Here is a 15330-nt window from a genome sequence, read left to right on the forward strand (position 1 = left end):
ATTAAGTGATTTAGAGTTTCACTTCATTTGAAGTACATTACACTAAAGATGCACATTTCATGTCAATTGTAATAAATCATTATACCAGAACATGACTGTTGATAATATGGTGCGTTATTTTAGTGAGTGAATGAAAAAGTCTTACTCGAGTATAACCCCTGTAAAGGATGCACAGCCTTAGGACAATCTGATCACTGCATGGTTCTTCCCACCTACATAAACCAAACTTAAAACAACTAAGACTTTTATTAAGTCTATAAAAAGATGGACCAACGAAGCCGAGTGTAAATTATAAGGCTGCTTTGACTGCTCTGATTGGAATGTTTTTGAAGCTACAACTACAGATATGTGACCTCATTAATCAGTTTCTGTGAGGATATGTGCATCCCTAATAGGGCATACATATGCTTTAACAAACCATGGTTTACAGCTCCACCCAAACAGCTTTGTCGGGCCAAACAGGACGAGTAAAGAAACAGGGACCAATTCTTGTACAATCAGGCCAGAAACAGAGATAAGGAGATCAGAGTGGCTTAAACTACAATAATTTACCCCCTGCTCTGTAGAGAATCTGAACCTGGTTCACGATCTGAAGGTGTGCACTGACCAGCTGCCCTTCACACAGATCTTTAGCAGCTCACTGGAGCAGTGTGATATCACCTGCTGCTTCAAATGCTCCACCATCAGCTCTGGTGCCACCTGCTGGTGGTGTAATGAGGAGTCCTTTCCCTTTAAGAGTGGGCGGGGTTTAGTGTGTTGTTGGTAGAAACCGGGTGAACATGGCGGAGGCTCGCGCCAGGGCTCGTGCTCAGGTGTGTGTTGAGGAGAGAGACACACCTTTACTTTCCTCTCAGGACAAACAGAGCAGCAGTGTTTTATTCCTCAGATTATTCACCGCTGTGTTTTACAGTCTCAGCTCCATCCTCATCGTGGTGGTGAATAAAAGCGTCCTGACCAACTACAGGTGAGTGCAGTAGAGTTCAGTAAAGACTTTACCTGCAGCTCTGATTCATTATTAATGAGTGATTACTCATTAATAACCACTGAGTTCATGACATTAATGACTTATATACCTGTTACACTGCACTCATGTCCATCTGTACTGGGCCTTTAGTCATCATTCATTTAAGTTAATTATTAAACTTGGTCTGTGAAGAAGCTGTGACACGACACTTCATTAACTTTATTAACATTTACACTCAGAAAAATAATATTTAATACCAAGAGATTATTGATTTTGTACTGAATAATGACATTTAGTTGTTGTCATATACATGTGTGTGTAATGTATGTGTGTGTGTTATGTATGTATGTATGTATGTATGTATGTATGTATGTATGTATGTGTGTGTAATATGTAATGTGTGTGTAATGTGTATGTGTGTAATGTATGTGTAATGTATGTGTGTGTGTCCTGTCAGATTTCCATCAGCGTTATGTGTGGGGATTGGACAGGTGAGTTGTGTTAATGACCTTCTACATTAAAGCATAAAACATGCTGATGCTCCAGATTACATTGTATATAACACAATAATAATAAAAGTAAGTTTGTGTGTGTGTGTTACAGATGCTGGCGACTGTGTGTGTGTTGTGGGCCGGGAAAACTATAGGAATCGTCCACTTTCCGGACCTGGACAGAGACATTCCATACAAAGTGAAACACAGTGTTATAACTCTGTCCTAAAGAAGTCCTGTGAATGAGCTGTTACTATAGCAACAATAGAACAAGTGTATTAATACAAACCGTGTTTGTGTGTTTCAGACATTCCCTCTCCCCCTCCTGTATGTAGGTAATCAGCTAACTGGCCTCCTGGGAACTAAACAAGTCAAGTACGTCCTGAATTTATTTTTCATTAAGAGGCATATAACAGGCGTTATAGAGTAAGGGAACAAGGGGTATATAACAGGGGTTATAGAGTAAGGGAACAAGGGGTATATAACAGAGGTTAGAGAGTAAGGGAACAAGGGGTATATAACAGGGGTTAGAGAGTAAGGGAACAAGGGGTATATAACAGGGGTTATAGAGTAAGGGAACAAGGGGTATATAACGGGTTAGAGAGTAAGGGAACAAGGGGTATATAACGGGTTAGAGAGTAAGGGAACAAGGGGTATATAACAGGGTTAGAGAGTAAGGGAACAAGGGGTATATAACAGGGGTTAGAGAGTAAGGGAATAAGGGGTATATAACAGGGGTTAGAGAGTAAGGGAACAAGGGGTATATAACGGGTTATAGAGTAAGGGAACAAGGGGTATATAACAGGGCTTAGAGAGTAAGGGAACAAGGGGTATATAACGGGTTAGAGAGTAAGGGAACAAGGGGTATATAACAGGGGACAGGGACTAAAGGAGCGGCACCACTCTGTAGACATGGGATTTCATGTTGAGTTATGACCTGAACAGGGAGTGTGTGTGTGTGTGTGTGTGTGTGTGTGTGTTTGCAGTTTGCCAATGTTCACTGTACTCAGGAGATTCTCCATCTTATTCACCATGCTGGCAGAGAGCTACCTGCTCAGGTATACACACACACACACTCAGCACACACATAAAAGGGGAACAGTAAGGTTGAATGTTGAATATGTATGTTTTTGTGTGAACGTGTGTATGTGTGTGTGTACATGTTTGTGTGTGCAGGAGGACGTTTGCATGGAGCATACAGCTGACGGTGTTCACTATGATCTTAGGAGCTTTTATTGCTGCCAGGTAAAGATTAAAGGGTATTTACAGAACTACGTATCTGTAATGAACAGTGTGCATAACATCTGCAACGTGTGTGTGTTGCTACAGTACAGATTTGACCTTTGACCTCCAAGGCTACACATCTATCACAGTCAATAACATATTGACTGCAGCTAACGGCGCTTACCTGAAGAAGAAACTCGACTCCAAAGTAATGAATAATGAACCAGGGTCACCCAGGTTACCATGACAACTGGCTGTTGCCTAAACGACTGTATGACACTGTAGTATACTACACTATACTGTGCTGAAACGGTATAGCTTTATTTAGTATGTGTGTGTTTACAGGAGCTGGGGAAGTATGGCTTGCTGTATTATAACGCTTTATTCATGATCATACCCACTGTGTGTGTGGCTTACTACACTGGAGACCTGCAGCAAGTAGTGACCTCACACACACACACACACACACACACACAATTATTTAAATAAACACACACTGTGTGTATAGTGAAAGTGTGTGTGTGTGTGTGCGTGTTAATGCAGGTTGGAGGTTTCGATGGCTGGACTGATTTATTCTTTCTCACTCAATTTATTCTCTCCTGTGTGATGGGGTGAGATGTCGGACACACACACACACACACACAGTTAATTACTGTTCTACATGTTGTATTTTCTTTATAATTGACTGTGTGTGTGTGTGTATCAGTTTTGTCCTCATGTATTCCATTGTGTTGTGCACACACTACAACTCTGCCCTGACCACCACCATCATCGGCTGTGTAAAGGTCAGTCTGGGTTTATGTATTTATGAGTTTGCTGTTGGTTATTTGTTAAAACTGAGGTGTGTGTGTGTGTGTTAGAACATCATTGTAGCGTATGTGGGCATGGTGTTTGGTGGTGATTACATCTTCACCTGGTTGAACTTTATCGGCTTAAACATCAGGTAAATAATAAGGCAAACGCACAAACACACACACACACACAGTGAGACACTGTCAGTTTTTTAATGTGTGTGACATGTTTGTCTCTATCAGCATCGCCGGGAGCCTCGCCTACTCCTACATCACCTTCACTCAGGAGGATGTCAGTGAGTGCACTTCATATTGTTATTACATGTAACACTGTGGGCGTGTCCCAAACCAAATGCTGTGTCTAGAACAGGGCTATCAGACATCTATCAGACATACACTCACTTCCATCGTTAGAGTCATAAAGTCCAGGTGTAAAATAACTGAATGAAACAAGTGGGCAGAATGTGAGTTTTCCTCATGACCCCACTGGGACATCGAGTAGATTTGCATGGGGTCATGACCCCTAATTATGGAGCCCCTGATCTGTGTGGATCTGCTTTCCATGGTGACTGTGACCATATTTGGTCACAAGCCTGATTTTCATTGGATCTAGAATGTTCTGCTGGTTACACTGTAAGGGTTCTCTGTTTTAAACTACAGACTAGTGCACTAGTGCTCGTGTGTAGGCAGTAGTGAGAATGATGAGGTGTATTGAACATGGCCATGTCTCATCTTTCTCTCTCTCTCCCTCTCTCTGTCTCTCTGTACATGGATAATCAGAGAGTTCCTGATGAAGAGGACAGATGAGTGCCGCCATGGATGAGAACCACAAAGCTTCTGTTTTACTTTTATAAAGAAATGAAATGTGACAATTTTTAGTGAACTGTTCTGGACTTTTTTTAATTTGTCAGTTATATAATTTGTTTTGTCAGATTCATTAACACCTTAAAGTCGTTAAGGCCAAATCGAACAGGTTTCTTCAGTACTGACAATAAACAGTGTTGTCTGAGATATTTTTATAAGCACTTCTATAAGACTTATGTCCAGCTGATTCCACAGATTCTCAATCAGATTAAGATCTGTGAAATTTAGAGGCCATATCAACACCTTTTTGTGTTCCTCATACAATGAAATTTAAAGATTTCAACACTGAGAGTGGGATTATAAATTATGATAAACACTGGAGTATTGAGAAGGATTAAGTTTCTTTATCAGTGGAGAAATGGCTGAAAAGTGAAGAGGGAGAAGAAATTAGACAATTTGTTTCTATGACATTTCTGTTCTGTGTCGGAGATGTTTACATTAATTACATTTATAACATACAGATGTTAGAGCATCTCTAATATGATCGGTCACAAACATAATCCTTACACCATATAGTCCCAAAATATCATAACATACAGTCAAAGGGGAAGCTTATAATAGGTCTTTTTTTTTTTTACTGGACAACCAATCACAGTCTTCAAAAGAGTGTGTAGTAACGACATTAGCCCCGCCTCCTCTCTAAGATAAAATTTGGTGTATTTTCCTATGAATATGGGCCCTGGTATTGAAAGATTTGGTTCTGGGAGCATGTTAACTTTCTGGAAAGAAAAAAATAGATGGACCGTGGAGAAGCCAACAATCAGACCTGTGCAGTCGGGCAGTGAGTATTCATCCTCTCAAATTCGGTGCAGAAGATCAATAGTGATCTTAGACACACCCTCAGTCATGTCAGTCAGATACCCTTAGTGCCTTGGAGACAGTGGTTTATTTTAAAATAATGTCCTTATCTCTGATTTCTATAATGTTCTTTTACACACAGAAGACAAGAAATATAAAGTGACACTGAACTATAAATAATATAAATTTAAATAATGTCCTTTCTACAGGATCTCAACAGTCTATAGTCATGTGGAATTGTGCAATCAAGAGCACCTGAGGAACTAATAATTATCCTGCTCATAGGCTGGAATTTCTCATATATGACTGATAGAGAGACTTGTGTGCACAAAGACAGTCTGGACACAGCATGATCTAAACATGAACTGAACACACAACTTTTGAGATGACGCCACATTGATTCACATTGATTATAAAATACTATTACTTACCTATAAATCATTTAATGGTCTCGTTAAAGAGATCATTTGGGTTTTTATGATCTGTCACACCTACATAGTACAAAAGTCTCCAGCAGGGGGCAGAGCTTTTTCTCACAGAGCTCCACAGTAATGGAACAGACTTCCAATTAGTGTTTGGGACTCAGACACAGTCTCAGTGTTTAAGTCCAGGCTAAAAACACATTTGTTTAGATTATTTATGAATAAATTTTCTTAGGTAAAATAGCAGATCTGGAGGGTCCATCACCTCAGGCTTGATCATTAGAGATAAATGTTAGAGATAACTAGTAACTTAATTTTAAACTTTAACATTTTAAATTAAATTGAATTAAAATGTAATTATAATTGGATTATTTAGCACATCAGAGTTGGACACTATATAATGCAGTAAAACAGAGACTGAGGGTTAAGGTGTGTTAGTGAGAGAGATGTGAGTGCACATGACTAAACATACAGGTTTATTCAGTCAGGGCAACACAAACATTTATTTATTTATTTACATTATTCCGTCATTTCTTTACAGAACACAGACACAATGAAATAAAAGGTGTTAAAAGAGGGTACATCTGAGATCATAATGAATGTTAATCTTACTAAAACAACAGATTACGAACTATTATATTTAAAGGTGTGGAGTCTCATTTATCAAACTTTGTGTGCAATTCATTGTGAAAGTGTGAAAATGCCTAAAAAAAACAATAAATAAATTATTGTAATGTCTCTCCTCCACTGTTCCACTGAAGATTCATTCTGGAGTCAGTTAACAGATCTGTTAATGTGTGAAATCACTTCTCAGCTGTCTAAAGACTGTAATTACACACAATTATTACTAATGCATAATTTACTGTTACGTTCAGAAAGAGCATTAAACTATCTGTAGACTGTAAATAGTTAGAATTAAATATAAAGAACAGACTAATTAACCATTTTACACACATATATAAATAAACATATGAGATGCTGTTATACCTTAATGCTTCTCATGCCTCAGTAGCCTGCATGCAGTTATTATGGAGCTGATTAAACCGGATATGAAGTAAAGTGTCAGAGCAGTGATTTATACATTTAGCTGTAATTTTCTACATATCCACACGGTGTCACTACTTACTCCGGTTTCTAAATGACACACAGCTCAAAACTTTCATAAATACTTGTCCAGTTTCCCAACAAATATTTCTTTATAATCCCCAGGTGATGTGAAGCAGGTTCTGGACGTTCTGGGCGAGTCGTTCACAACTGTTAACAGCGTTAACGACGAGGGGTGATAATCTGATGAATAAGATTCAGTTTAAAGGATAGAAACTGTAGAGAGCTAAAATATTGAGTTTTAATGAGTCAGAGTATTAGATGTAATGCTGAGTGTTCAGATAAATATTAAAAACTATTAATAATCTGATGTTTAAACAGTTAGCTGTTCTCTCTCAGTGATCATGTGAGATTACTGAATAGAATTTGTAATTATTCTGACAGTAAAAGTGTCATTTGTAAGTCATTATATTTGTTCTGTGGAAGTGTCCATGTAGTAACTGAGTGATGTCTAATCAGGGTGATGTGGATTTTATTACAGCACACAGTCATGTGATCTCTGATGTCACAGTGCTGCAGGTCTCTGTTACTTACATATGCTTTTCGGATAGGTTTTGTCCTCCGGTTCAGGATTAACACAATCAGTGTAGCAACCAGAAGCACCACCACCACCACCACCACCACCACTATCAGGATGATCGCCCACACTGGTAGAGCAGACTCCTGATCTTTGTTCTGATCTGTAACCACCCCCCCCCCCCACACACACACACACACACACACACAGTTTTAAACATTTATTTATTTGTAAATCATCTGCAGGAGAATTTATTTACTAGTAAACAAACCTGTGTGTAGAAAATGTAGAATTTAATGACAGGTTCTCATACGGTCAAGTTTCAGAGCAACTTTAAGTTTTATTTTATTATATTAACTGAATGTTCACGATGATTTCTGACCAACATCAGACTGATGAATTTTACACACTGACACAAATCACACTGAATACGTACCCCTTATTGTTACTGAGTAAATATGAAGGGTCTCGTTATACTTCGTGTCTGTGATGCTGTAAACTCCATCATCAGTCCTCTTTACTTCTCTCAGTGTAAGAAGTGTGTTATTTAGTGATGTTCTCTGTGTGTATTCAGCTGTACAGTCTAGTGATCTTTTATACACACTGCAGATCTGTTCACCATGCGGATCTGCTGAATCTGTGTGTTTAAAGATCACCTCCACTTGGTCTGATATGTGCAAATTCAGCTGTAGATCTTCACCAGGATTCGTCTGAACTGATGATATGATGGCTGAGGAGAAAAAAACACCACACATTTTAACTGGATGAACTCACTCTCACTCACTCATTTTCTACCGTTTATCCGAACTACCTCGGGTCACGGGGAGCCTGTTCCTATCTCAGGCGTCATCGGGCATCAAGGCAGGATACACCCTGGACGGAGTGCCAAACCATCACAGGGCACACACACACACACACACACACACACACACTCTCATTCACTCACGCAATCACACACTACGGACAATTTTTCCAGAGATGCCAATCAACCTACCATGCATGTCTTTGGACCGGGGGAGGAAACCGGAGTACCCGGAGGAAACCCCCGAGGCACGGGGAGAACATGCAAACTCCACACACACAAGGTGGAGGCGGGAATCAAACCCCGACCCTGGAGGTGTGAGGCGAACGTGCTAACCACTAAGCCACCGTGACCCCCTGGATGAACTACTAAATTTTTTTTACTAATTAATTAATAATGTCACAAATCTGCATAAAAATACACACAAAATTATTTCTTTTTAATATAAAAAAGTGAACTGGATTTTTTTAACCTTTTATTACAGTCTTGGAAATGTCAAAGATGACTAATAACACTGGCTTTTATGCATTGTTAGTTTTTGTGTAGCTTTAGATTTAATTATTTTTCCCTCATTTACATATCAGGGCTGTTTTTTTCCCCATTGACTGCCGTTATAACCAAGTTTATTCATTACATGACCATGACATGAAAGAACCATGCATTCTTGCTTGTATTTAGTTGTTTTTTTTACATGGAGTTCTATGGAGTAATCAGAGGTGTTTGTGTGTGTTTATGTGTCTGTGTCTGTGTGTGTGCATGTGTACAGTATGTGTGTGTTTGTACACACACTCCCAAACACACACAGAGAGAGACAGACACACACACACAGTGTTTATTAGTGACTTAACACACACCATGTGCCAGTGAGTGTGATTAACTGAACACCAATAACACACCCACTGGGCCTCATTTACAGTGTTAGTTTTAAACATTTATTTATTTGTAAATCATCTGCAGGAGAATTTATTTACTAGTAAACAAACCTGTGTGTAGAAAATGTAGAATTTAATGACAGGTTCTCATACGGTCGAGTTTCAGAGCAACTTTAAGTTTTATTTTATTATATTAACTGAATGTTCACAATGATTTCTGACCAACATCAGACTGATGAATTTTACACACTAACACAAATCACACTGAATACGTACCTCTTACTGTTACAAAGTAAATATGAAGGGTCTCGTTATACTCCGTGTCTCTGATGATGTAAACTCCATCATCAGTCCTCTTTACTTCTCTCAGTGTAAGAAGTGTGTTAGTGAGTGATGTTCTCTGTGTGTATTCAGCTGTACAGTCTAGTGATCTTTTATACACACTGCAGATCTGTACACCATGTTGAACTCCAACCCCATAGGTCACCTCCACTTGGTCTGATATGTGCAAATTCAGCTGTAGATCTTCACCAGGAATCGTCTGAACTGATGATATGATGGCTGAGGAGAAAAAACAGCAAACATTTAACCTGGATGTAAATATAACACATTAAACCTAAATCAGTGAGAGTTTATAAACTATAGGGCAGTAAAGACACTTACACTCGATGCTGAGACGCACATCATTAATGTCTTTGCCATCACACTGACACGTGTACATGTTCCTCTTACTGTCATCAGCTGCAGTGATGGTGAGGGTCATATTTCCCTTCAGATACTGATCATGGGAGATGTTAAATCCTTCTGCTGACCTGCAGGATGTCTGATCACACTGAGCCACTACATAACCTGGGTTATTAAATGGAGTCCATGTGACCTGATGAGAACACGTCAGATCACAGGGCAGAGCAGCAGTCTGATTAAACCCCACCTTTACAGTAGTGACAGCTGATACAGGAACTGAAAGAAAAAAGCAGATATACAGAATAAAATATAAATATATTCTTGTACATATCATTAACATCATTTATGTCCAACACATTTCTGTATAAATCCTTTCTGTAGAACTCTTTCCTGTCAGAGAGACAAACTGAGTCCAGTGTGAAGTGAGACTGATATCACACTCACCTGTGATGAATGTGAGGATGAGTAAAAGCAGGAGGTGGTGAGGAACCCTGCAGAACATCATATCTGAGACACAACCTGTAGCACTGCACAGGTGAAAACAGGTGAGGAATCAGGAACCTAAACACAATAACTTCAGTGTGAGACCATAAGTACAAAGACACACACACACACACACACACACACACACACACACACACACACCTAAAACTGCAGCTGTGTGACAGCTAGGTGAGGGGTGAGTAATTACTAGTATTAATAACTATAATAATTACTTCATAAAATGTCATAAAACCTCATCCAGCTTAGAACTACTACTACTACTACTGCTACTAATAATAATAATTAGTATAACTGCAAGCAGCAATGAAGGGGCCAAACATCTCAGGACCACCAAGTAGACAGCTAAGTTCATGGACACAGTAGAGTTTAATCCTGATTTTCAGTATAACACCAAAGTGGCCAAATTTCACTAAACTTGGTGTGTACCACCCCGGCTTCATGTTAAACACGTGAACTGACATTTATGCAAATGAACAAAAACATTGCAGAGATATGGCCACTTTACCTTTATGACACCTTCAAGGGTGATTTTGTGGGTTCACTGTGACCATAATGTTCAACCATTTAAAGAAAGTTGACTAAAAAGTTTGCTAATACATACAAATTGTATCAAGTTTGGTATCACTCCAACAAAACACTCCTGAGATATGACTCACTTCCTGTTTTGGTGTCTCTACCATGCAATTTCATTGGGCGATAGCAGCCATATCATTTGCCCGGGCAAGTTTCTTTTTGCCCAAGAAAATTAATATCTCTGAACCCTCTGTAGAAGTCACTTAGCATATTTCATTGTGATAGGATCACTGATTGAGGGATAATTCACAAAATAATTTATTTAATTAAAATATATATATATATATATATATATATATATATATATATATATATATATATATATATATATATATATATATATTTTTTTTTTTTTTTTTTTTTTTTTTACAAACAATCCAATACATTGATCTATTAAATTAATCATTTAGCATACTTCCTTATCCAGAGCAACATACATTTTATTTCATTTTTATACAACTGAGGGTTAAAGGCCTTGATCAGGATCCAAGCACCAACAGATTGTTAAACCTGGGGTTCAAACTCACAACCTTCCAAACTGCAGTCCAACACCTTAACCACTGAGCTACAACATCCCCTTGACCCAGGGATGAAGGGATTCAGAGAAAATAACGATCACAAATCACAAAAGAGATTCAAATGTTATACTCTGAAGGGGTATCAGGTTCACCAACATCCACTTAGGGCTTCTATGGGCTGCCACAGAAAACCATAAAAAACAATATCAATATGGCTTAAAAACAAAATGTCTTTTACAGTGATGATGCACAAGACATTAGGTTAACACACCTGCTTTGGTTCCAAAGTTGTAGGCATTTCAGGAAACTTGGTGGGTAGCCAATATTCCACTAGTAATAAATGACATCATATTTGGCCTCCAATCAAGCATTACTGACATATGGGTTCTTTTTCCACTGAGTTTCATTGGTGACAGCAGTCACATTGTTTGTCCCAGCAAAATTATTTGGATAACTTTTGTTCAGAGTTCTCTATAGATACTAAAATTTGTGCTGATAAGATTAATGGTCTAGGATTATTACTCAAAAGTTAAAAAAAAAAAAACCCTAAATGATGAGTCCGTTTAAATCGGCAATGAGAAAAGAATTCAGCAGAAAAAGGTTCAACTCTAAAATATAAAAAACGTACCTTTAGGTTTGGCCTGTAGGTGGTGCTACAGAGATGGATGATCTCTGAAATTTGATACCCCAAAAATATCCCAAGAATTTGATATCTGGATACTTTGGGCTGTATTAATGTGCCAGATAAAAACCCACCAAAGTGTTTAATATGCTGTCACAGACCCCCATAAGGGGTTAACAGTTGAACATTCTAACAGTTACAATAGGAGCCTTGTACCAACAGCACTTGGTCCATAATAACAATAGAGCTAGTGATAAAAGTCATAAACACTTATGTGGTTTAACTGAGAAAAGATCACGACATAAACTATATTTTCTTTAATACATCACACTTTCATATTTATTCACAAAAACATTTAAAATATTAAATATTACAACAAATAAAGTTTAGTGTTTTTTCCTCATTACACATAAACTCTTCATAACAAGTTTAAACTGTAATAGTGTAAAATATTGTAATATGTTTAATATGTAATAGTAAAATATATCTTTATAATAATGTCTATAATGAACTTACCGTCAGAAGTTTAAAAGTTGTTGTGATGGGAGTGTTAAAGCTTCTCCTTAAAGAGGGTGGGGAGCTGGACAGTAACACTGCTTATGCACACTTCATTTACAGCCCAAAGAGAAAGTGTAAACTGTAAAACAATACGCATGCACAGTTCAGTCTCAGCGCTGGTGCTCTGTAATAGTCTACATCATTCTTTTTTAAAGTCAGTTTTACAGCTTATTCTGAGCCTCTACATTAGTTTGCAACACATATGACAGCCCAGGAGCAGTACAAGAAGTCTTCCTGGGTTTAGTGGACAGAGAAGGTCCATGGTTGAGGAAAGTATCTGTGGTTGAGTCCAACGGAAGAGAGGAGAAGGAGTCAGGATCAGGAAGAGTTTAAAAGTGCAAGAAGTTACAGATGAAGAGAAGATGCTGGAAATTTTAGGTAGGAGAAGGAGAGAGATCGTGAAGGACTGAGGAGTGTGTCCACTTCTTCCAGCAATTCTCATAGGGAGAGAAAACTTAAACTGCATGGAATTTAAAAGAGATTAAAGGTTAATGAGACAAAGTAAGACAGTAGACCTGTCCCACCACCACCACTGTCTGCTTTTAGTGGTGACTGAGAGAGAGTATAGATAGAGGATAGAGCAGCTGGTGTAGCAGTGTTCTGTGTGGATATCAGAGTAGTGGGAGGTTAAAGCCCAGATAAAACCAGCTTTCCTTATGGCTGACTGACAATTCCATTCTGTCAAAGATTAAAATATGATTTAGGAAAACAACAGAACAGGAAAAGTATTAATTTAGACAATAATAAAAGAGCTTCGGTCCCATTTACATGTACAGAGTTTTTATTTTATTAATTAAGGGGAGTCTCTTTTTTTGACATTTTAGAATTTATGCATTTCTGCATTTTTGGGTACTTTTAATTATTGCCTTTACTTTTTTAAGTCAAGAAGCTTTAACTGTCTTTTACACCATATATCTGAAACAGTACACAGTGACATGAGACAACGTTCCTCCGGGACCATGGAGCTACATACTGTAGAACAACACAGAGATAAGGACTGAAGTAAGTTAGTCCTAGACACATAAAGTGTACAACCTGGTGTACACAGTGTGAGACACAAGACAAGAAGACAGTGTGGGACATAAGACAGTGCAGGACAAAAGACAGTGTAGGACAAAAGACAGCGTGGGACAAACAATACAATTACAATACATTACACAAAAGACATTAGACAAAAGCAGCACTGACCAGTGTACATACTGTATGTTCTATATTACATGTGCAGAAATTTGGACTGGGTTGGTCACGGACCAAGGTGCATTTGGTATATTACATGATTTACTGAAACCGATGTTGTTTTTGGATGCGATGTTACTGAAATCTGATTACTGGTTTACTGATTACTGAAAAATTATCAACAAAAGACATGGAATATAAACTAATGTGTAAAAAATGAATTATATTGTGTAATGTCACTGATGAAATGTACAGAACTGCTCTAAGAGGTCCAATATAAAATGTATTTAAATATTATCCCTTTTTTATAGTTTGATGAGTGTAACACAAAATGTGCATTAGAACAACTTACATAAATCCAGAGAAAGATGAAGATAAAAGTAATGTACAGTAATAAGAACACAGTAATAAATTGTAGACACCAGTTCATTTGCTTACATTTTATTCATACTCTTTAATACAGCATTTGATACCTGGGAATATAATCAAGTCATCTGGCCTCATGTTAGAAAATTAATTCAAATATTCTTTATATTATACGTTTAAATGTAAATTTTTTATAGTACATTTATTGACAATAATGTTTCATTACATTGTCTAAAGGTCTAACACTGTATAATCTATTTTCAAATTGCTAAACCAAAAACTATATTTGTTTATAACTGGTAGACCAAACCAAAATCATACTGGAAACCAATCACTATATGTAAGGGGTGTGTGGGGTGAAGAGTGTATGTGAGGTTTGTGTGTGGGGTGAAGAGTGTATGTGAGGGGTGTGTGGGGTGAAGAGTGTGTGTGAGGTTTGTGTGTGGAGTGAAGAGGGTGTGTGAGGGGTGTGTGGGGTGAAGAGTGTGTGTGAGTGGTGGGTGTGGAGTGAAGAGTGTGTGTGAGGGGTGTGTGGGGTGAAGAGTGTGTGTGAGGGGTGGGTGTGGAGTGAAGAGTGTGTGAGGGGTGTGTGGGGTGAAGAGTGTGTGTGGGGGTGGGTGTGGAGTGAAGAGTGTGTGTGAGGGGTGTGTGGGGTGAAGAGTGTGTGTGAGGGGTGGGTGTGGAGTGAAGAGTGTGTGTGTTAGAACATCATTGTAGCGTATGTGGGCATGGTGTTTGGTGGTGATTACATCTTCACCTGGCTGAACCTGATTGTTATTACACGTAACACTGTGGGCGTGTCCCAAACCAAATGCTGTGTCTACAGAGTGTCTAGAACAGGGCTATCAGACATCTATCAGACATACACTCACTTCCATTGTTAGAGTCGTAAAGTCCAGGTGTAAAAATAACTGAATGAAACAAGTGGGCAGAATGTGAGTTTTCCTCATGACCCCACTCATAAAAAATATCATAGCATACAGTCAAAGTGGAGGCTTATAATAGGCCTTTTTTTCCTTTGAAGACTGTGATTGATATTAGCCCCGCCTCCTCTCTAAGATAAAAGTTGGTGTATTTTCCCATGATTATGGGCCCTGAATTTCTGGAGAGAAAAAACTAGATGCATCTTGGAGAAGCCAACAATCAGACCTGTGCATGATCTAAACATGAACTGAACACACAACTTTTGAGACGAAGCCACTCCTATTTTATCCTCATTGCATTGGCTCCCAGTCAAATTTCACATTGATTATAAAATACTATTACTTACCTATAAATCATTTAATGGTCTCGTTAAAGAGATCATTTGGGTTTTTATGATCTGTCACACCTACATAGTACAAAAGTCTCCAGCAGGGGGCAGAGCTTTTTCTCACAGAGCTCCACAGTAATGGAACAGACTTCCAATTAGTGTTTGGGACTCAGACACAGTCTCAGTGTTTAAGTCCAGGCTAAAAACACATTTGTTTAGATTATTTAT

The 15330-nt window shown here is 38.3% G+C and overlaps 2 protein-coding genes across 4 annotated transcripts; one reads left to right on the forward strand and one right to left on the reverse strand.

The window, feature by feature from the left end:
* The first annotated feature begins 768 nt into the window (after window positions 1-768).
* Window positions 769-4479, forward strand: LOC132849193 (nucleotide sugar transporter SLC35D2-like). The gene is made up of 13 exons (XM_060875451.1): window positions 769-964; window positions 1422-1455; window positions 1568-1654; window positions 1763-1830; window positions 2442-2513; window positions 2632-2700; window positions 2785-2887; window positions 3025-3117; window positions 3223-3290; window positions 3386-3464; window positions 3540-3622; window positions 3714-3766; window positions 4251-4479. The coding sequence occupies exons 1-13, from the start codon at window positions 780-782 to the stop codon at window positions 4259-4261; spliced, it is 1005 nt and encodes a 334-aa protein (XP_060731434.1). The 5' UTR covers window positions 769-779; the 3' UTR covers window positions 4262-4479.
* Window positions 4480-6034: 1555 nt separating this feature from the next.
* On the reverse strand, window positions 6035-11923 carry LOC132849190 (uncharacterized). 3 transcript variants are annotated; one of them, XM_060875448.1, is made up of 8 exons: window positions 11757-11923; window positions 11400-11458; window positions 9978-10060; window positions 9513-9809; window positions 9126-9410; window positions 7612-7905; window positions 7193-7338; window positions 6035-6841 (listed from the first exon to the last, which is right to left on the reverse strand). In XM_060875448.1, the coding sequence occupies exons 3-8, from the start codon at window positions 10036-10038 to the stop codon at window positions 6821-6823; spliced, it is 1104 nt and encodes a 367-aa protein (XP_060731431.1). In that variant the 5' UTR covers window positions 10039-10060; window positions 11400-11458; window positions 11757-11923; the 3' UTR covers window positions 6035-6820. The 3 variants fall into 3 exon arrangements, with proteins under 3 accessions (XP_060731431.1, XP_060731430.1, XP_060731429.1); XM_060875447.1 differs by lacking the exon at window positions 11400-11458 and having other exon boundaries at window positions 9978-10094; XM_060875446.1 differs by lacking the exon at window positions 11757-11923 and having other exon boundaries at window positions 9978-10094; window positions 11400-11456.
* Between the last annotated feature and the right edge of the window lie 3407 nt (window positions 11924-15330).

Source organism: Tachysurus vachellii, chromosome 7, assembly GCF_030014155.1.
Source record: "Tachysurus vachellii isolate PV-2020 chromosome 7, HZAU_Pvac_v1, whole genome shotgun sequence".
NCBI classification, from domain to species: Eukaryota; Metazoa; Chordata; class Actinopteri; order Siluriformes; family Bagridae; genus Tachysurus; species Tachysurus vachellii.